The sequence below is a fragment of the Pleurodeles waltl genome, chromosome 4_1, assembly GCF_031143425.1.
Source record: "Pleurodeles waltl isolate 20211129_DDA chromosome 4_1, aPleWal1.hap1.20221129, whole genome shotgun sequence".
Lineage (NCBI taxonomy): Eukaryota > Metazoa > Chordata > Amphibia > Caudata > Salamandridae > Pleurodeles > Pleurodeles waltl.
The window spans coordinates 369,953,825-369,976,315 of NC_090442.1; the positions used below are offsets into that span (position 1 = coordinate 369,953,825).

Below are 22,491 nucleotides of genomic sequence, written 5' to 3' on the forward strand. Positions count from 1 at the left end.
GCAAGTCTGGGGCCTCGAAATGCGCAGGAGAGGCTGGGGGCGCGCCGCGTCCTAGCAACGCGGTGGGCGGCCCGAGCCGAACGCCCGGCATGAGTCGAGCTCTCGGCTCGCGCCGCACCGCGCGGCGCGACAGTAGGTCCCCCTCCCAAAGGTCCAGGTTTGAGAGGAAATAAACAGTGAAAGCGTTGAATCAGGAGAGGTGCGTGAACGGAAGATGCATCTTCCCAAGAGCATTCACTGAGAGGATAACCCTTCCAATGAATCAGATACTGAAGGCGTTTGTGAAAAAGACGAGAGTCACAAATTTCCTGTACTTCATATTCAGGAACATCATCCACGAGTACAGGAGGTGGACAAGGAAACTGACGTGAGTAAGGGTCAGGCACATAAGGTTTAAGCTGAGAAACATGAAAGACCGGATGAATCTTCCATGTATGAGGTAAGTGAAGACGGACAGTGACAGGATTGACCAACTGAAGAATACGGAAAGGCCCATAGTAACGAGGTGTGAACTTATTTTGAGAAAGACGTGAGGGTAAGAATTTGGAGGAGAGCCAGACTTTATCTTGCGGATGATAGTCTGGATTGGTTGCACGTCTCTTGTCTGCAGCCTTCTTCATATATCTCTTGGTATGTAACAAATTAGATCGAATTAGTCTATGGATTTGGAGAAGGCGTTTGGAGAAATAGGTAATAGCGGGTAAAGGAGAGTTGGATTGTGGAGAAGTAGGAAAAGAGGTAGGATGAAAACCATAAGAACAGAAAAAGGGAGTGACCTTGGAGGCACTATGGACTGAGTTATTGTAGGAAAATTCAGCTATAGAGAGGTAAGTGTTCCAGTTACTTTGGGTAGAATTGCAAAAGCATCGAAGATATTGCTCTAGTCCTTGGTTCAGACGCTCGGTCTGGCCGTTGGTCTGAGGATGGAACCCTGAAGACAGGGCTCTATTAATATTTAGTGTTTTACAAAAATGCCTCCAAAATCGGGAAATGTACTGAGGTCCTCTATCAGATATTATGGTATGTGGAAGTCCATGGAGACGGAAGATATGATCAATGAATATTTGACTTAGTTCTTGAGAAGTAGGTAGCCTTTTCAGGGCAGTGAAATGAGCCATCTTCGTGAAAGAATCCACAGTGACCATGATGACCCGGTTTCCTGCTGATGGTGGGAGTGAACACATAAAATCCGTAGAGATGGTATGCCATGGGGCCGGTGGAACAGGCAAAGGCTGTAGTAATCCTGCCGGTCTGGTATGGGGTATCTTGATATGGGCACATATGGGACAGGCTTGAACGTATCTTTCCACATCCAGCTTCCAGGTAGGCCACCAGAAAAATCGTGAAAGAAGTTCTTGTGTGGCCTTGATGCCTCTATGACCAGCTACAGGTGAATCATGGCACATTTGTAATGCCTTTTCTTGCACCTTGTTAGTAGGGAGGAATATCAGGTTTTGATAATAAAAATATCCTTGTTTCTTATGTAATAATGGTCTTAGTTCTTCTATGTCGTGGTCCGATAGGTTGGCGTATTCCAGTTGTACTTCTTCCAGGAAAGACTGAGCCACTCCAATGATCTTACTGGGTTCCAGAAGATACTGAGATGAGGAAGGAGTACACTCTGGATATCGGCGAGACAGAGCATCAGCCAGAATGTTTTGAGATCCAGGAATATATGTGATGAAAAAATCGTACTGACTGAAGAAAAAGGCCCAGCGGGCCTGACGACTATTTTGGCATACAAAATTTCGTAAACATTGTAGGTTACGGTGGTCTGTCCTCACCTCAAATGGTTCCTTGGAACCCATCAGAAACTGTCTCCACTCAAGGCAGGCTGTTTTCAGAGCCAATAATTCCCTTTCCAGTACAGAATAGTGTTGTTCAGCTGTGGAAAGGATATGAGACAAGTAGAAAACAGGATGTTCAAGACCATCATCCTCTTGTCGTTGGAGTAAGACAGCTCCGATGGCTCTCTGAGAAGCATCAGTTACGACTATAAATTGTTTGGTGGTATCTGGATGTCTCAAGATGGGGGCTTGGGTGAAGGCTCTCTTTAATTCTTGAAAGGCTGCTTCAGCCGCTTCAGTCCAGACAAACCCTTTCTTTAAATTTTTCTTTTTTAAGGTGTGAGTTATGTGGCTAGTCAGTCTGGCAAAGTCTAGAATGAATTGTCGATAGAAGTTTGCTAACCCTAGGAAACATTGTGTTTCTTTTATGGAAGAAGGAGAAGGCCACTCTAGGATAGCTTGTACCTTTTCTTGATCCATAGTTATGCCGGTGAGACTTAAATGATAGCCCAGATATTTGACTTCCGTCATGTCGAACTCACATTTTTCTGGTTTGCAAAATAGTTGATGAGCACGAAGTCTTTGAAGAACTTGTTTCACATGGGAAGAATGGAGTTCAGGATTTCTAGAATAAATAAGAATATCATCTAGGTAGATCACGACTGTCTGATTCAGAAGGTCTGAAAACACTGAGTCCATAAATCTCTGGAAGATTGCGGGGGCGTTAGTGAGACCAAACGGCATAACCCTATATTCAAAATGGCCAAATGGAGTCCTGAAAGCTGTCTTCCATTCGTCGCCTTCTTTTATGCGTAAAAGGTGGTAAGCTCCTCGTAAATCTAATTTAGTAAAACGTTGAGCCCCTCTGATAGCTTCTAGTATGTCCCTGATGAGAGGCAAAGGATAACGATCTTTAATTGTTATTTTATTCAGACCTCGAAAATCCAGGCAAGGACGAAGATCCTTTGTCTTCTTGGGCACAAAAAAGAGAGGAGCCCCAGCCGGAGACGACGATGGAACAATAAGACCACTCTGTATATTTTCGTCCAGATACTCTTTTAGAACTTCCCTTTCGGGTTCCGTGAGAGAGTACATCCTCCCAAAAGGAACAATTGTGCCGGGTTCCAATGGAATAGCACAATCATATTCTCGATGTGGAGGTAGCACAGGTTTCGACGTTTTTTTGGAAAACATCCTGAAACTCCAAATAGTGGTCTGGGACCCCTTGGACCGTATTAATGGACATACCAGTGGCACCTTCAGTATCTAAGGATCTTTTCGGAGACCAATACTTGTCGGAAGTAAAACAGTTCTCATGACAAAATTGCGAAGACAAAGAAACTGTCCGGGTTACCCAATTTATATACGGGTTATGTCTGATGAACCACGGAATTCCAAGAATGATGGTATGGTTGGGGGACGTGATAAGATCGAAGGAAATGTGTTCTTGATGGTTCCCCACCTGTAGACTTAACATCAGGGTAGTAGTGTCTACAGGACCCGAGGATATCAAGGATCCATCCACGGTGTGTACCTGTTCGGGTACTTCTTTTGCTTGTGTAGGAACTTGGTGAGCAGCAGCCCACGTCTTGTCCATGTATATACCACTAGCACCACAGTCTAGTAATGCCATAGTCTTTTCTTGACGACCGTCAGGAAGTTGTAACAGGACAGGAAAAATGAACAAGGCGGTTGTATTGTCATTAAAGGAGCTGATGGAAGGTATAGCTGTAGATCCCGTCCCCTCCCTTCTTACAGAGGACGGGAGGTGGCGTTTCCCGAAGGCCTGGGTGGACGTACAGAACAGGTACGAAGCATGTGACCAGCAGAACCACAGTACAGGCACAACCCTCTCTTGCGTCTGTCTTCTCGTTCACTAGCAGAGAGCGGACCTCGGGTAGTATCCACCTGCATGGGTTCCCCTTCGATGTCTCTAGCAGGAGTGCGAGGTTCCTCGGAACGCTGCAGGCAAGCTCGTGAGCTACTTGGCTGGGAAAACCCTCTACTCCTTTTCTTTTCCGATCTCCGTTCCTGAAGACGATATTCGATGTACAGTGCTTGATCCATCAGGCCACGAAGATCTTCCGCTCTGGTAGAATGTACTAGTTCATCCTTTATTTCTTCTTTGAGTCCTCTACGAAATAAAGTTACCAGAGTACGTTCCACCCAAGTGGTCTCTGCCGCCAGCTGACGAAAACGGGTTATATATTGCAGGACGTCTTGAGAGCCTTGTTGGATGTCACATAGGGCTTCTTCAGCAGAGGCTTCCAATCCAGGACGGCTAAACATCTGTTTGAAGCGACTCACAAAGGTGGAATAGTCCGACAATACAGGGTCGTTGGAGGACACCATCGGGGTTGCCCAGGCCAAGGCTGGACCGGTTAAGGCACTGATAAGATAACCCACCTTGGTCCTGTCGTGGGAGAATTGGGTAGGTCGGAAGGCGAAGTACACTGTTAATGCATCCAGGAACTCGCGAAGCCTGGTTGGTTCACCAGAGAAACAAGGGGTAGAAGCGGAGATAGTTGGAACATCACTGGTGCGGAGAGCCAAAGCCTGTCGTAACGCAGCATTTTCATTGCGTAGTTGTTGCAATTCCTGAGCTTGTTGCTGAATCGTGGTCAAAAGAGATTGTTCCCGATCTGCAGCAGCCGCCACTGTGTCATCCATGGTGTTTGAGGACGTCGGAATGGTTAGGCGCTGCAATCTGTCACGACTCACGTGCTGCTGGCGCCTGGAATTTGCAGATCTGGTGGCGTGGATCTTCAATGTTCGACTTTGGCCCAAAAAGGGGCGACTCTTTCTGGTAGCCACGGTGCTGTAGGCAATGGAGACGCCAAGAACAGACCGTGCCCTTCAGAAAATAGCGCCAGAGGGAAAAAAACCCTTAGAAAAAGGGGAAAAACCTCCAAACAGGAAGATTCCTGGAAAAAACAAGAACAAACAAACAGGAATCCAAAAGGAGCAAAAGTCAGGAAACACAGAATGCTGAAATCCAGAGCCCAAAAGGTGAGGAAATCAGGAGCGAAGACACTAACTGAGCAGAAAGTGTTGCAGCGCAAAGAAAGAAGAAAACACAGCCCTTATATACTAAAAAACAGGAAGTGACCCACAGGAAGTAAAAGGACACCATCTTAGACAGGGAAACAACACATAGAACAGAATAGAACAGGAACCATAGAGAATAGGAAACAAGGAATGCTGGGAAAGAACAGGAATCTGGGAAGGGGGAAAAGACATAAAGAAAGGCACAACAAAAGACTGCAGAAAAGAAGAAAAGAAGAAAAAAGGGAAAGAAACGAAAAAAGAGGTAAGAGGGGTCATAGACCCCTAGTATAGTGGAAAGCAGAAGGTAGAACGTGGCCCCATGCAAGTCTGGGGCCTCGAAATGCGCAGGAGAGGCTGGGGGCGCGCCGCGTCCTAGCAACGCGGTGCGCGGCCCGAGCCGAACGCCCGGCTTGAGTCGAGCTCTCGGCTCGCGCCGCACCGCGCGGCGTGACAACCACTGCCAGGCAGCTGGGATCCATGATCCTGGCAGAGCTGGCGGTTTTCTGGCAGTCTAACTGCCAGGGTTGTAATGTGGTGGTCGGACCGCCACATCCGCGGTGGTCCTGACTGCCACCTCGAGTGTGGCAGACTTAAGACAACCACACTCATAATGACCCCCTTTGTCCTGTCCACAAGAACATACATAAGAGACAGCATGGACCTGATTAACGAAATTTAAGACATGGAATGTGACCCTATTTGCTGATCTCCCGGTACAATTAACATTGAGTCACTTTACACAAATATCACACACAGAGAAGGGCTTAACATAATTACCTCCTTGTGGGATAAGTGACTGAGACCCCACTGTGTTCCTCCTTCCTTTCTAATGTCACTTCTGGAAATTTCCCTTACTAAAAAAAAACTTTTTCTTTGAAAAAACATTTCCTCCACAATGCAAAGGTGTCTCCACAGGAGCATGGTTTGCTCCTAATGTTGCTATGCTGTATCTGTATAATTTTGAGAATCGACTCATTGTACATGAGAACAATCCCTTTTACACACAGATCAGACTTGGGAAACATTATATTGATGACATGTTAATGATCTGTAGGGGCAACCCCATGGAATTCACAAAATTCATCATTTGACTAAACAAAAGACATACTTATTTACATTTCATCTATAGTTTCAGTAATGCATCTCTCCTCTTCCTTGACTTCACCATTTAGGTATATGATTGGAAATTTCAAACTAATCTATGCTGTAAACAAATGGAATGGAATAATGTAGGAAAGTACCATCTTGCCTGGCATGTTACCACCATATTTCACTGTATATATGTTGTTTTAGTCCATGTGTGACTGGGACCCTGCCAGGCAGGGCCCCAGTGCTCATAAGTATGTGCCCTGTATGTGTTCCCTGTGTGATGCCTAACTGTCTCACTGAGGCTCTGCTAACCAGAACCTCAGTGGTTATGCTCTCTCTGCTTTCCAAATTTGTCACTAACAGGCTAGTGACTAAATTTACCAATTCACATTGGTATACTAGTACACCCATATAATTCCCTTGTATAACGTACTAAGGTACCCAGGGTATTGGGGTTCCAAGAGATCCCTATGGGCTGCAGCATTTCTTTTGCCACCCATAGGGAGCTCTGACAATTCTTACACAGGCCTGCCACTGCAGCCTGCGTGAAATAACGTCCACGTTATTTCACAGCCATTTACCACTGCACATAAGTAACTTATAAGTCACCTATATGCCTAACCTTCACCTGGTGAAGGTTGGGTGCAAAGTTACTTAGTGTGTGGGCACCCTGGCAGCACTAGCCAAGGTGCCCCCACATTGTTCAGGGCAAATTCCCCGGACTTTGTGAGTGCGGGGACACCATTACACGCGTGCACTATACATAGGTCACTACCTATGTATAGCGTCACAATGGTAACTCCGAACATGGCCATGTAACATGTCTAAGATCATGGAATTGTCACCCCAATACCACTCTGGACCAAAGGATTTCCTCTGAGAGAGGGTGTTACACCCTCTCCCTTTGGAAATAGGTATGAAGGGCTGGGGAGGAGTAGCCTCCCCCAGCCTCTGAAAATGCTTTGATGGGCACAGATGGTGCCCATCTCTGCATAAGCAAGTCTACACAGGTTCAGGAATTTCCCAGCCCTGCTCTGGCGCGAAAGTGGACAAAGGAAAGGGGAGTGATGACTCCCCTGACAAGTACCTCCCAGGGGAGTTGCCCAGAGCTTCTTCACTGTGTCCCAGACCTCTGCCGTCATGGAAACAGAGGTGTTGGGGGCACACGACTGCTCTGAGTGGCCAGTGCCAGCAGGTGACGTCAGAGGCTCCTTCTGATAGGCTCTTACCTCTCTTGGTAGCCAATCCTCCTAACCTGGTAGCCAAACCTTCTTTTCTGGCTATTTAGGGTCTCTGCTTTGGGGAATTCTTCAGATAACAAATGCAAGCGCTCACCAGAGTTCCTCTGCATCTCCCTCTTTGCCTTCTACCAAAGGATCGACCGCTGACTGCTCCAGGACGCCCGCAAAACCGCAACAAAGACGACTACCAGCAACATTGTAGCGACTAATCCTGCCGGCTTTCTCGAATGTTTCCTGGTGGTGCATGCTCTGGGGGTAGCCTGCCTTCACCCTGTATCAGAAGCTCCGAAGAAATCTCCCATGGGTCGACGGAATCTTCGCCCTGCTAACGCAGGCACCAAAAGACTGCAACACTAGTCCTCTGGGTCCCCTCTCATCCCGACGAGCGTGGCCCCTGGAACACAGCAACTCTGTCCAAGTGACTCCCACAGTCCAGTGACTCTTCAGTCCAAGTTTGGTGGAGGTAAGTCCTTGCCTCCCCACGCTAGACTGAAAAGCTGTGTACAGTGTGATTTGCAGCCGCTCCGACTCCTGTGCACTCTTCCAGGATTTCCTTTGTGCACAGCCAAGCCTGGGTCCACCGCACTCCGTCCTGCCATGCACAACTTTCTGAGTTGTCTTCTGATGTCGTGGGACTACCTTTTGTAACTTCGCGTGGACTCCGGTTCACTCTTCTTCCAAGTGCCTGTTGGGGTACTTCTGCGGGTGGTGCCTGCTTCTGTGAGGGCTCTCTGAGTTGCTGAGCGCCCCCTCTGTCTCCTCCTCTAAAAGGTGACATCCTGGTCCCTCCTGGTCCTCAGCAGCACCCAAAAAGCTCTACCACGACCCTTGCAGCTAACAAGGCTTGTTTGCAGTCTTTCTGCATGGGAATACCTCTGCAAGCTTCATCGCGACGTGGGACATCCGTCCTCCAAAGGAGAAGTTCCTAGTCCTCTTCTTTCTTGCAGAACTCCAAGCTTCTTCCAACCGGTGGCAGCTTCCTTGCACCTTCAGCTGGGGTTTCCTGGGCTCCTGCCCCCCTGGAAACTGTTGCGACTATTGGACTTGGTCCCCTTTTCTTACAGGTACTCAGGTCCGGAAATCCGTTGTCAGTGCACTGCTGGTGTTTGTTCTTCCTGCAGAATCCCCTTATCACGACTTCTGTGCTATCTGGGAGTAGTAGGCGTACTTTACTCCTACTTTTCAGGGTCTTGGGGTGGGGTATTTTTCTAACCCTCACTGTTTTCTTACAGTCCCAGTGACCCTCTACAAACTCACATAGGTCTGGGGTCCATTCGTTGTTCGCATTCCTCTTTGGAGTATATGGTTTGTGTTGCCCCTATACCTATGTTTTCCTATTGCAAACTATTGTAATTCTACACTGTTTGCATTACTTTTCTTGCTCTTACTTACCTAATTTTGGTTGGTGTACATATAACTTGTGTATATAACTTATCTTCTTACTGAGGATACTCAATGAGATACTTTTGGCATATTGTCATAAAAATAAAGTACCTTTATTTTTAGTAACTCAGTGTATTGTGTTTTCTTATGATAATGTGCATATGATATAAGTGGTATAGTAGGAGCTTTGCATGTCTCCTAGTTCAACCTAAGCTGCTTTGTCATAGCTACCTTCTATCAGCCTAAGCTGCTAGAAACACCTCTTCTACACTAATAAGGGATAACTGGACCTGGCACAAGGTGTAAGTACCTCTGGTACCCACTACAAGCCAGGCCAGCCTCCTACAAATACTCTCTTGTCCTACGAAAGCTGCCATTCCCATAACCTCATGGATAATTTACCCTGTGGCCAGTTTCTCAAAATATGGAGAAATTGCAAGTGGAAGAGTGACTACTTTAAAGAAGCAAGGACCTTGTCTGAGACACTCATAACAAGGGAGTGCCCAAGACGCCCTCAAAAGTGTTTGGTTCTGCCCTGGGGATTCTTTACTAACTCCCAAAACTCACAACACTTCCAACTGCGTAGCTTGTGTCACCACTTTCAGTCCAGTATCCATCAAAATTGCCCATATAGTGAAAAAACATTGGAATATTTTAATGACAATAGGATTATTCAGTGAACCACCCCTCTTCTTGTTTCAGAGAGGATGTAACATAAAAGACCATTTGGTTAATGCCATGCATTGGAACATTATACCCGCAACTACAGCATCCTTACTGGGCTTTCCATGTACTGTGGGACACTCTAAGTGCTGTAACTGTTCAGTGTACAACCAGGGCATTGACACACAAACATTTAAACACACAATTATCACACTCACTCTAATGAAATTGATGAACTGCAACTCTACAAATGGTATATGCTATTAAATGTCCAGGTAATCTCATCTACTTAAGAGAACAACTCAGAATCAAAATAGAATATGAAAAGCTGTGCAACCATTTCAGGCCTAAACACCCTAGACAAATGGTACACATTAGTCTAATCTGACTATCATAAGTCATGCGACTTGTCTTTGGTATCTTAAATGTCCTCTGCTTAAATGTAATAAAATATACTCATGTAATTTATTGCTTATATCTATTTTGATGAATAATTCAGGAGTTGGCTTCTCTTTCTTGGTCTGGTCTACAATGATTCCACCATACCATTCTTAATATGGAACCGGTCTATGAACTATGCTTTTGGTGACAGATATGGTGTGGTTTTATGTTATAAGTGTATTTTGAACTATTTGATCGTTAAAAAATGGGATTATGCACTTTTATGTAGAATATGACTCTACAAATATTGTATTTTTTTCAGAAATTTGATTTAGGAATTCTTATACATACCAAGTGCTTCGGGTTGTTTTTGGCCAAGTGAGTTATATTTATCAGATAGATATGTCCAGCTCTACGCAAGCTCAATCCTTCTGTTCCATTTATTGTTCAAATAACTTGATACTGTTCCAATATGTCTCCCATTGTGGACCTTGTCCCTCTTCTATCGGCATTCCTCTACGTCACTTCTACATCTCAGTTTACTTAAAGTATTCTCCCTTGTAGATCCTTTTTTCGTACTCATATAGCTACCCGATTCGTGCTCACAGAGAGATTGTTTCTCTTCAACTCCACATGGAGGACCCGGACGGCCTTTGGAGTTCCCCTTTCTCCCACGCTCATACATTTTACTGAGATGTGCTACTGTGAGATTCATTCCCTTGCTTTGATGTTTCAGTAGTACTGCGGTGGCTGCTCTCAGTATGTGAATTATTTTTGGTCAATCCGTTCCCTCTCTCTGGTATGTTTATACAGTTACTCACAAACTGTTTTATGCTATCTCTTAGAAGAATTGTACATTTATCGCTGCTAGACTCTGGAGTTGGTGGTGCTGTTGGTAACTCTTGCAGGCATCTCTGACAGTAACTATGTGCCTGGATTGTGTCTGGCCTTACTATGTAAGTCACATGGTTTGTGCAATGCATGACACGTTCACACCTTCCTTTCATCTTTTTTCCGGAATTTGTCATGGTCCACTATTATTTTTTATTCCAGGAATATCCTTTGAAGAAATACTAAGGTAAGAACGCTACCTTTCCTAAACCTAATTTTGAATTAAGTATATAATTCCTAGTTGGATTGGTGTCCTCATTCATATTTTATTGTTTTCTTTAGGATCTACTTTCGCCCTGAAAATCATCTCGTTGTCCTGATGATGACTTGTTAATCACCTGATGGGTTAAAGCAGCATCAACAGTTGACGGCATAAAAACATTGCTTATTAATTACAGAGGTCGAAAAGGAGCAACTAAGAAGTTGAGGGACGCTTCCCTAATTATGTTTGAAGCTTCATTGCATTAGCCCTTCAAACAGACCGTGGTATTGTATTTTGCCTTTTTATAATCACCTTGTCTTGTTTCACCGCTGCACCCACTTGCACTATGTGATCACTTTACTTTACAGAGCACCTTTAATGTGAATCTCTTAATTTGCATCTCCTTCATTCTATATTTCTTTCAGAGTTCAGAGTAATATGTCTACCAACCAATGCCACTGCATATACAAGTTTTCTCATCATTATGAGTATATGGATCTAAAATTAGGGATAAAAGATTGTTTCAATATTTGTTGATGCAATTTGCACAACACAATTCAGCTTAATAACAATAACGGATGATTTCCAAAGATCCCCAAAACATTTCCACTTTTCATAGCAAGAAGTGTATAAATTAATAAAGGGATAAATTGATAGGCAAGATGAGGAGATGGTGGTCTGGTTAGGGGTAGATATCCTTCCGTATTAAGAAATGCACTAAATCACAGCATTGGATAGGTCATAACATTGCCAGCAACCACTTACCCAAAAGTTACATGGGCAGTGACTACATGCCACTCAGCGCACAATATTTTATGTGGATAATATTTTTGAAAGTTACTTACCCGTAGAAGGAAGTTTAATCTGGCCAAAGCCTCTAAAAAAATGTCAGCCCCTTTGTTGGTGTACTCATATCTTCCAGCAATGAAGAAAAACAAGGTCTTTTCAAGATTAAAGTCAAGATGGCTAAAAAACAAAATGTTATTGTTATTAGCATTACAAAGGGAACAATCTAAATTAAAAATATTAAGACATTCACTCAATGCACAAAATGGAGCTGAAACAAAACATTTTCATATTTTTTTCCTAAGGCAAGGTGCCAATTATTTATGTTTTAATGCATTAGGACTGGTGTTCAAAAATGTAAAAATATGCAATGTAAACCACCAACTAACAAACATTTGTCTTTTTATTGTTAGTATGTGCAAGAGTTGGGATCTACCAGATCATATGAATTGTAATGTTTTCTAAGTCTTATTTAGAAGATTGATGGGGCCTTCTATAATTCTCTGAGAATCGTGCCAAGGATACATTCTTGCTGTGAAAAATATGAGGGTTTTTGAGGGGTGAATTGGCCATTATATTTGAGCTTGCTGTCGATTCTTGCGAGGTTAGGCCAGGACAGAGGGCACATTTGTAGTTGTGTCAATAGGGCTCTAATGCACTTGCTCTTGAAGTTTGAGAAGAAAGAAGGGTTACTGTGTACGGCAAGGCAAGCATTGTAATTACAAATATTTACTGTTTTGACAACATGACAACTTGAAGTAGATATTACAATGGAAAACTGCTAAATGCTACTTCGCACTGACACTGAAATGTGATCCTTTATTAAGACATGTATAGGGCACAAAGCTGCATACTAGATAGTCAGCAGATAGATATTTAGATAGCTATTTAGACAGATGGTAATTGCTACATATAATTAGAACAGTAATCTGCACATACCAAGATGCATCTCTGAACTGTAGCATGAAGAACACTCTCTACCAGAAGACACTTTAGCCTAAATAGATATCTTGCAATTAGATGGTCTGCTGAGATCCCACACAGGAATTAAGATTGGAAAGGGAGGGGTTTTCCTATAATGACTTCAGGCTGTTTTATTGTTATAGCTTTCCAGCTGGAGTTGCAATGCATTGTGGGACTTTGAAAGCCACTGATGAACCATTCTTGGCCTGTCTGTTCATAAATGATGTTCTCAGATTTTGTTGGAAATCTTTACACTAATAACAAAGTCTTTCCAGGTGGCCCACTTTTTGATCAATTGAGAGTACCACATAAAAGTTGGTATTACCTGCACACATATGAAAATGAGACCCGGTGGTTCTTGAGAGATGTTATAGGAGGAACATAAAAAGTTAAACAGAACACCAAAAATGAAGCCTCAGTGCATGAAACAATTTAGTACCTTTATTTGAGATTTCAGAATATTGATTAATCCAGCATCACTGTCCGTATTCTAGGCACTGCATGAAGCATAGAATTAGATTGGCCCCTGCAGCAAATCACTCTACAAATGTCACTCACTGAAGTTTCCATGATGAATGTCTTAAAATGCTACAGATTAATCCAAAAGAACAAAGACAGCACATTGTTCCTTAAACAGGTTAAGCAAGATACTATTTGTCACTGTAACTAGTGATCTCCACATCCTGCAAATGAGAGAAAAGCCTGGTTGGGAGGTGTCTAAACTACTCATAATCCCAATTACTTCCATAAAAGTCTAAAGCTGAGAAAAGGGGTAGCTTCCAGGTTACCAATCACTGGCACATGGATAGCTGGGTCAGAAAAAATTAAAACTCTACAAGGACTAACAAGCAGGTCAAAGGGGGACCAAGGAGCAATACCTGACAAGAATGTAATTATGTGTTGCAAATCTGACACACAGCATTGTTTTGAGACTCTAGTTAAAATATCAAACATACACCTATTTTTCTTAATGTTGAGATAAAAAACTACCATTATGCAATTTATAGCTCTTTAATTTACATGTGCTTTATGTTTCGTAGTCATTGTAAAATTCAGTTAAACCAGGATTGCTTTTTCCTTCTTTTAAAAGTGAGTACCTAAAAGATTTCCGTTGGAAGAGTATATACATTCTTTTCGTATTCCTAACTTTTGCTTGATCTAAGGGGCCTTGATCTAAGGGACTCATATTTTATGTTGCATGCCACACTTACATTCCTATTGTTTCAGTTCAAATTTCTTAACCTTTTCTAACAATGAATGGAATAAAAGTTTACATCTTCTCCTGAAATGCATTGGATTAGACATTTAAATATTGCATAACACATTACATTTCCTTTCAAATAGTAGTATGTGAGACATTAGAATAACCATAACCCTTACCCATAGAAATGTCCTCGGATGAATTCTTGGATCTTAGACTTATACATTACATGCAAATTTTGAAACTCATGCATAGCTGAAAATTTCTTGATGTTCAAACCATTAGGAGTAATAACATCTGTAAAACCAGAAGAATTAATGTTAATTACCTATAATTCCTTAAAAACTGTTCTATAAAAACCAAAACTTCACAACAGCAATGCTCAAAATATATATCAAAGTATCTATAATTAAATACCAACATGACATCTAAACATTAAACAGCCTTTTTCATTTATGTAAATTTTATTAACAATCAACTGTTTCTAAAGCCTTAAACAAATTAAGACAGCATTGTATTTCTCAAAGAGGGGGTAACCAGACCTTTTGTGCCAAGCCACTACTATTAGCAGCAAAAATATGCACTACAGTGATCTGTGAGATGGGCACCAAAGAGAGTATTACTTTGACAAAACCTGTGCAAAATGTGTACCAGATAGCTGAGGTAAGATGAATAGGTAATTCATTGAAGTATGAAGTAGGAGTGAGGTAAATACCCACACAGAAAGCAAAGAGCAGGAATTTCAATTGTTTTTTCCCACCCTCAAAATGGAGGTAACCTGATCGGTTCTTTCGTGGGCAGAACAAAAAACCCAAAAGACCCTGTTGGTTTTTGAAGCATTGTATGGGTTGTGAAATGTTTTAATACAATTCTAATTGCACTAAGGTAAATATGTTGCCCAGGCCATCACTGTGTACTCGTCCTTGGAACAGATACTGAGCGGCGCCAAGCCCCCAAAGAATCTCCGCACAACTGGAAGCTTTATCGGAACCAATGCTGAGTGACCCAAAGCCCCACAAATCCTTGCCGCACAGCTGAAAGCTTCATTCAAACCAACACTGACTGACACAAAGCCCCTTAAAACCTCATCACATAGCCTCATTTCAACCAATGTTGGATGATGTGAAGCTCTGCAAAGCAACACCGCACAAACCTATGCTACAACTCTCAGTTGGCCAAACTTTGTCCTGTGGCCGCCTGTGCTTTATCTCAGTCAGTCTGAACTTGTTACTTTGCCCTGAACCAATGCAACCAGATACCCACAGTCAGTGCTACATTTATCTAAACCTTCAAAATTCACTATCTCCAGTTCTACTCATTGGACTTTTGTCCTTTTGGTCTCAAATTATTGAATACATTTTACTTTTTTTCTCAAGTTGTGTGAGATTTTTCTTGTATTGTCTTTTCACTTTACTACCACTTGCGGGCTGCATAAATATTGTGCACTTTGCCTCTAAGTTAAGCCTGACTGTGTTTGTGCCAAGTTACCAGAGGATTAAAGCACAGGTTAATTTAATGACTTTAGTGGTTCACCCTGAAAAGGACAGTGGTTGTGACTCATGAAGGGTCTTCGCTCCTTCAATAAAAAAACAATTTATCACAGAGATCAATAAACAGCAATGTAGAGAAGCAATGGAAGGCTCTTTCTCCCCCACTTATGCAAATGTAATGATGGGCTGGTGAGAAAAAAAGAGGTAGCCTGAAGAGGCGAAAATGAGGAAGATATGTTGAAGATCATCATGTGGCTGCACTATGTTGACCATTTATTAGTCTTTTGCAATGGTACTGAACAGGAATTTGCTGACTCTTTTGGGAAACTGAATTACAGTGAATATAACCTCAAATTCACCTATAAGATCATTAAAGAAGGCGTTACACTATACTAACTAGATTCCAGAGCACACAAATCGAGACCATATTATATTGCTAAATGACTGCAACAGATAGCGGTTTTACATGCAATAAGTTTCACCCAGAAAATCTAAAACAAAGTATACCTTATGAGTATCCCATTAGAATGAGAAAGACTTTGACAGAGGAAGAATTTATGAACGGCAAAAATGCCCCCTAGTAGATGCTTTCATGGAGGAACACAAAAAACACTAAAATGGCCTATTATAGTCACAACATCAAAACACAACAATAAAAATATTAAGGATGAGAAGATAAGAATGATTATGAAATATGATTATGAAATATACTAAAGAGTCAAAATATTTTTTGAATATCTTACAAGGTCACAACTACTTTACAGACGGTAACCCATTTATAGGAATACAGTTGGGCCCAAGACCAGTTATCACACAGAAGGGCAATGTCATTGAAATGCCATCTGGTGAGCAACCAGTGTAGTGGTTGAAGGAAAAGCATAAAGGTTTCAAAATGTGTAATACCTGCAAGGCATGCATAAAAGATAAAAATCAAAAATGCTTTGAATTGAAGAATAGCTAGAGACAAGAAGTAAATATATTATTGAACTACAGCAGAAAGTTTGTAGTCTATTTTTTAGAATCCCTATGTGCCTTTAAATATGTGAGTGATATTACTGGCTGACTGAAGAAACAACTTTTTGAATACACCTGAGCTATAAAACAGACATTATCTTCCATTAACAAGCACTGTAAGATACAACATGAAAATTAACAAAGAGAATTGAAACTTTAGGCAAAAGATGCACAAAATGGAACAATGAAGAAATGAAGCAAGCCATCAGCGTTTGAAATAATGTACATAAATAAATTGGGGACTATTGGAAATGACCATCTTTTTTGTGGTATTCCACCAGATTTCTTTCTTTACTACCGACATAACGTCCGACGTTGGTTGAAATGAGGCTATGTGGTGAGGGTGGGAAAAAACAATTGAAATTCCTGCACTTTGCTTTCTGTGTGGGAATTTACCTCATATTCTTACTGAGCCCAATTTTGTAGGATTAAAGACTGCACTCTTTACTCCTTAAAACCAGTGGTATAGTTATATTGATCTCATTTCCAAGCATAGTAAAATTGGTATATGCCTAGTAGACACATTTAATTTACTTAGACGTCCCTATTAAATGGTACTACATGTACCTAGTGCCTGCTACTGCATCCTGTAGTGTGGTTTTAAACTGCCATTTCAACCCAATAAAATAAACCTTTTGCCATTCCTAAATCTTCCTTTTTAACAAATGTAAGTCATCCCTAATGTAGGCCCTAAAGGTTTATAGGACAGGGTGCCTGTTGTCTGAAAAGCAGAACATGCATACATGTCCTGGCAGTGGAAAATTCCTGAGTTAACTTTCACTGTAGCAAAGCTTACTCTCCCATAGACTAACACAGGCCTATCTTATTACACTTAATAAGTGATAACGCCGTCTTGGGAGAAGATAGAAAAATATTCTTCGACTCATTTGATTTGTAATTTAAAATCGTCTTCAATGCTAAAGTTGAATTTTAAGTTAGTAGTCGGAAAAAAACACTTTTAGAAAGTTGGCATTTTCCTGCTTAAACCAAATGTGAATTTCTATGAGTGTCACATGACTGTTAATGGCTTTACTGTGGTGAGGTGTGTTTTCCTTTAGACAGGGGACAAAAGGGCCTTGGTTATGGGGAAGGGTCTTCCTCTCCTGAGCAGGATAGCCTGGGGGGTTGCACCCTGCCCTTCCTGACCTCGAAAGGGGAGCCTGGGGGCTGTGCCCAACCCCTTCTTGACTTCTGAAGCCACCTGCCATATCATTGGAAAATGCAGCCCACACCTTGGCCTGTCTGCCCTTTGTTACCCCAGACAGACTGAAACCAACCCGGGGAAAGAGGTAGAACTGGCCAGAACCAGTTGTAGGGGTTAGACAAAGGAGGTGACACCCACACACAGGTGCCACTCGGTATAAAAGTGGTACCCTCAGAACCTCTCATCAGTACACCCCGTGACCTGATAATTAGAAGAAGGACTGCCCTGTTTTCTGATGAGGGAATACTTGCCTTGAACTCAGGAACCCAGGAGTGACTCGAAAAGTTAGTTGGCGGACCTCCTGTTTGAGCTACATAGAAACAACAAGCTTCCTTCCAGAGGACTTCCTGCAACTGCCTAGGTAACCAGCACCAACTGGAGCTGCATGGACCTGCCACTGGCCCGTGCTGGAGTACGGCTTGACCCTTAAGAGGTGTCTCCATAGGTCCTGTACCCTTGGCTGGTGTCAGAGTGTATTCCTCTAACCACGTCAAAATCTGGGCTCTTCACATTGAAAAAAACCCATACCTGATCTCCTTGGACTACAATAACCCCAGCATAGGGCCAGCTTCCAACGGCTGGCACAACTTTCATGGCTACAGACTTTAGGCTTCACTCACACAGTGCTATGTGGGTCAAGAAACACTGCTTCACGTTTCCCACCAGTGTGAAGCTTTGACCGGTGCGGACAACGACCGCACTGCTAACATGAACCTCTAACTGAGGCTCCTCATGTGGAACTGAATCAAGTTAGAAGGTAAACGTTCCACTGGGAAGAACCTGGTCCCCTGCATCTGACCCACATGCAATTGCGGTCAAGCTGCCGTTTTTTACTTTGACCTGGTCCAGCACAACCAGATAACCGTGATTGGCGATTTGTGCTTCTTTTACTGAATGATTTTAAAATTCATAACTCCGGTTCTACTTGTTAAATTTTTATAATTTTGCTGTCATTTTCTTTATTGAAATTTTTAAATTGGCTTGAGATTTTTCTTAGGCTGCGTTTTCACTTTATTACTTTTTGAGTGCTGCATAAATATTTTATACTTTGCCTCTAAGTTATGTCTGACTGCTTTTGTGCCAAGCTACCAGAGGGTTAAGTAGAGGTTTATTTATTGACGTTTATGGTTCACCTTCAGAAGGTTTGTGTTTATTATTAGAGTGGGATTCTCACCTCTATCAACTAATAACCCAATTTCTTCCAATGGTGTTCAGCGTCAGGATCCAGTACTTGTGTATGATTTGTGGAAAGCCAAAAATCCCTTGGTACAATATGACATCAGAATCAACGTTTTTAAAATTCTTCTTGATTTTTTTACTTGGGCAATATTTTTTTTCTTTTTCAAAATTCAATTCTAGTAGTGGCATGCTTTATCATTGGGTCTCATCCTGGTCACTAAAAACCAGGATGGGCTTAACCATATTCCAGGGAGCACTTTTGATACGAACTGCAAGTGGAGTCTTTTCAGATTATAAATACCTCGAACAACCAAGGTGTTCCTTTTATAAGTGGCTGGCTAAAAACATCAATAGGGAGAGGTAGATCAAAGGAGGTATTGGTCCTAATACTCTTTCATGTTTGACTGCATGTTTCAGGCCCAAAAATAGGGCCTGAAAAGGTTGAGGGCTTTCAGCAGGATAAAAAAGTGACCCGGAGAATAAAAAATGTATATGATGGCGAACCATCCAACTTCTCTAAACAGGGGGTGGGGGGCACCCATGCAACATGAAACACCATGCATGTACAGGCTTACTGTCCCCATTAGTAATGGAATGCTCAAACTTGATTCCCTGTAATGGAATCACTAAAAGCGACTTGGAAGGAGGAGGGAGACAAGTCCCTGTAGTCACATAGTACTCAAGGGTGCTGTGCTGCCTGATACTGATCTTGGCCCTCCCTCCTGAGGCCAAGATAGGTATCGGGTAGCACAGCACCCATGAAGACTTTGGGGGTCAAAGGGCAAAGATGGAGGTCTCGCCGCTAACAGGCTTGCAGTGAAGACTACCACATTATGAGTGTGGCCGGTGGCCTCTGTCAACCTGCCACATCTCCACTCATACCGCCATGGTGGTAGTAGCCGCTGGGCTGGAGATGAGCATCTCTGACCTGGCGGTCCACAGAAGACCGCCGGCGGTATTAGAAGCCGACTTTCCACCAGGGTTTCCACGGCAGTAGCACCACCAAGAAAACCCTGGCAGAAAGGCTACCGGTGACAGGGAATTTCTTCCCTGTCACCGGTAGATGAACCCCCCCGGCAAGCACTACACCTGCCCGCCCCCCTCCAGACACAGCACCCCCATCCCCTTAAACCCCTCCAGACACAGTGGCCCGACCCCCTCTCCATGCATACATGCACACGCACCCAGACACCTATACGCACCACGTATACACTAATTTCCCTACATCTACATACATGCATTCACTCACACGCATCCATACTCGCATTCACTTCAGCACTCATACATGCATTCAAACATACATACTCACATGCATCCAAACATGCATACTCACACGCAGACAAACACGCATTCACCACAACAATCATACTCGCATACACACATGCACTCACTTCTACATTCAGACATGCACTCACTTCTACATTCAGACACGCATACAACCACGCATACCCACATTCATGCACATATGCAGGCAACACACACTCTCGCACGCATACACTACACCCTCACCCTCACACCTCCCGCCCCTGTCGGACGATCAACTTATCTGGTCTGGGGAGGAGGTCGTCCGGCAGGGAACGGGAAGGGGCGCTTCTACCTCCGGAAGCGGCTGCCAGCAGGACATTGCCAGGCCGTATTATTGCACATAATACGGCGGGCGGTGTCCTCCTGGCACTGGCGGTCTTCTGGCACCCGTGGCTTTGGCGGTCTTCCATGAAGACCACCAAAGTCATAATGACCACCTATGCGACTACAGGGGCATGTCCCTATCCTCGTTCCACGTTGCTTTAAATAATTCCATGACAGGGAATCAAGTTTGAACATTAATTTTCCATGTGTGCCAGTAAGAATGGGATCATTTGAGAAACCTTGGTTGTCCTAGGTATTTTCAATTTAAGATGACCCCAATTGCAATTCATATCAAAAGTGCTCCCTAAAATATGGTCAAGCCCATCCTGTTTTTTTAGGGATCATCATGAGACCAGATGATGAAGAATGCAACTGCTAGAGTGAGTGAGGCCCTAACATAAAAATCATCTTGGTTTATCCTTATTGCATAGGTTGACACTCACTGGTTACCAAAATAACCAATGTGCTTTGTTAAACCCTGGTGGGCTATCTCCAGATGTACTGTTACTGTTAGGTGTTGTCTGGTGTCCTCAGAGCAGGTAGTTCCAGATGTAGTCTACTGGTTGTAATAGAAGACAACTAGGTTAAGACACTAATCAGTGGCTCTAGTTCCCTTTAGAGTGGGTTGGGGGGTCTCAGGTTCTTTAAACGTAGCTGCAAATCTGGCCATGCCTTTTGACTGTCTGTCAGAGAATGACCCAAAGTAAACCACCAAAATCAAACGGACCAGGAGCCTGGGAAAATTGCCATAAAGAGGAAGGGTGGGGAGGTGGAATACCTGCCCCAGACATTCACCTGGTCCGAGAAGAAGTTGATTCTGAGGGTGATACCCCAGAACCTACAGAGGATGACGTAGTTGCCCTGGGGAATCTACCAAAGTTGGGCAGGTGTCAAACTGATGGGGTGGTGTTCCCAGTAGATTTATGCAAAGAACAGAGAGGGTGCCCTACTCTTGATGGCCTATGGTGGCAGGCTAAGGCATGGGGATTTTATGTTTTGGGCCCACCTCTTTTTTCTTAGCCCCCGCATGATGGATCACCCCAAAACGTTCCAGGAAGGAGCAGAGACAGATCTACTAACATGAACTGTCCCAAGAGCCAGGAAAGAGAATGCTGTTAACTTCCTTTAAAACTGAAATATGCTACACTAGAGCCACAGGATATCCTCAATAGAGGCAAGATCCTGAGACTTCTCATAGAGATCCCTGAATTGGTAAACATAACCTCATCAGACATACTATCTGTGGACTTTTTATCAAATGAACACCTGAAACAGTCTGAAATAACTTTAACAACATGTGGCACTGAGTCCATAGCATCCTTGAACCTAATGTTTGCCTGCACCTTTGAAAAGTGGAGAATAATGCTTATAAAATATAATGTGCCTCGCTACATCTTTCTGTAATGCAAGAAGTCCTGACACCATGGACAAAGTTCCCATTTACTCAGGCCTACAGAGTGCCCAAGGCAATTTGCCTCACAGTGCTGAAGTGATAAAGTAAGCCAAGCCGACTAACAATCTAAGCAAGCTCCAATGGAATTGGATTGCATCAGTGTTAAACTTCCCCCATAAGTCATGAACTTGGAAATGGAAAGTTGAAGAACGCTTTGCACCTACTTTAATGAAATATCACAGGTGCAAAAAACCTGCTGCAGGATGGTACTCCTCTCAAGGCCAGGAAAAACTTCGGGATCGTCACCCTGCAAGAGACCTGGTCAATGACAGCTCTATCAGTCACAGGTTATGTGCACTATCAAGTTGCGGCTTCTAAAACCAAGTGTTATGGGAGGCCCAAAGGTGGTCTTGCAGTCTATGTATTGCTTAGTTTGGACATTACCTCCTAACAATTACCATCCACAGGTCCAGGTCTTCAAATAATCAAATTTAGCAACTGGAGCAAACCCGATAGACCACTAGTTCTGTTGTTTAACGTCTCAGCTCACCCTAGTCCTAGTAAAAAACAAGCGCTCCTAGATACGATAATCTTCAGAATAACGGATCTCAAACCCCCAACCCATCATGGGAGAACATTCTGACAGGGGACTTTAACTCAAATCTAATTCACAACCCAGAAGAAGATAACTTGTTGGAGGCTGGGAATGCATACTGGAATGTTCCACCACAATCAAGCCTTGCAGCACAGCGCTATGATAAAAATGGAGAAGAGTTTGTGGCGACCCTGGAGTTTGGGGGTGTTAAATGGAAGGTTATCAGATGAAAACCCACCTATTTTCACCTATCATGGTCCTAATTCCAGGTCCATCATTGACTATACAGCCATTTCACTACAATTGATCCCTTTGCTCCAACAATATAAAATCCAATTTACCGTGGATAGGA

At 43.1% G+C, this 22,491-nt stretch overlaps 1 protein-coding gene across 1 annotated transcript in view; it reads right to left on the reverse strand.

Moving 5' to 3' along the window:
• Positions 1–22,491, reverse strand: part of GYS2 (glycogen synthase 2) — a 498,387-nt gene that overhangs the window by 239,959 nt on the left and 235,937 nt on the right. The window contains exons 6-7 of the mRNA XM_069228538.1: positions 13,815–13,932; positions 11,531–11,651 (exon numbers count right to left, since the gene is read on the reverse strand). Coding sequence (XP_069084639.1) covers positions 11,531–11,651; positions 13,815–13,932 — 239 coding nt within the window. The remainder of the gene's footprint in view (positions 1–11,530; positions 11,652–13,814; positions 13,933–22,491) is intronic.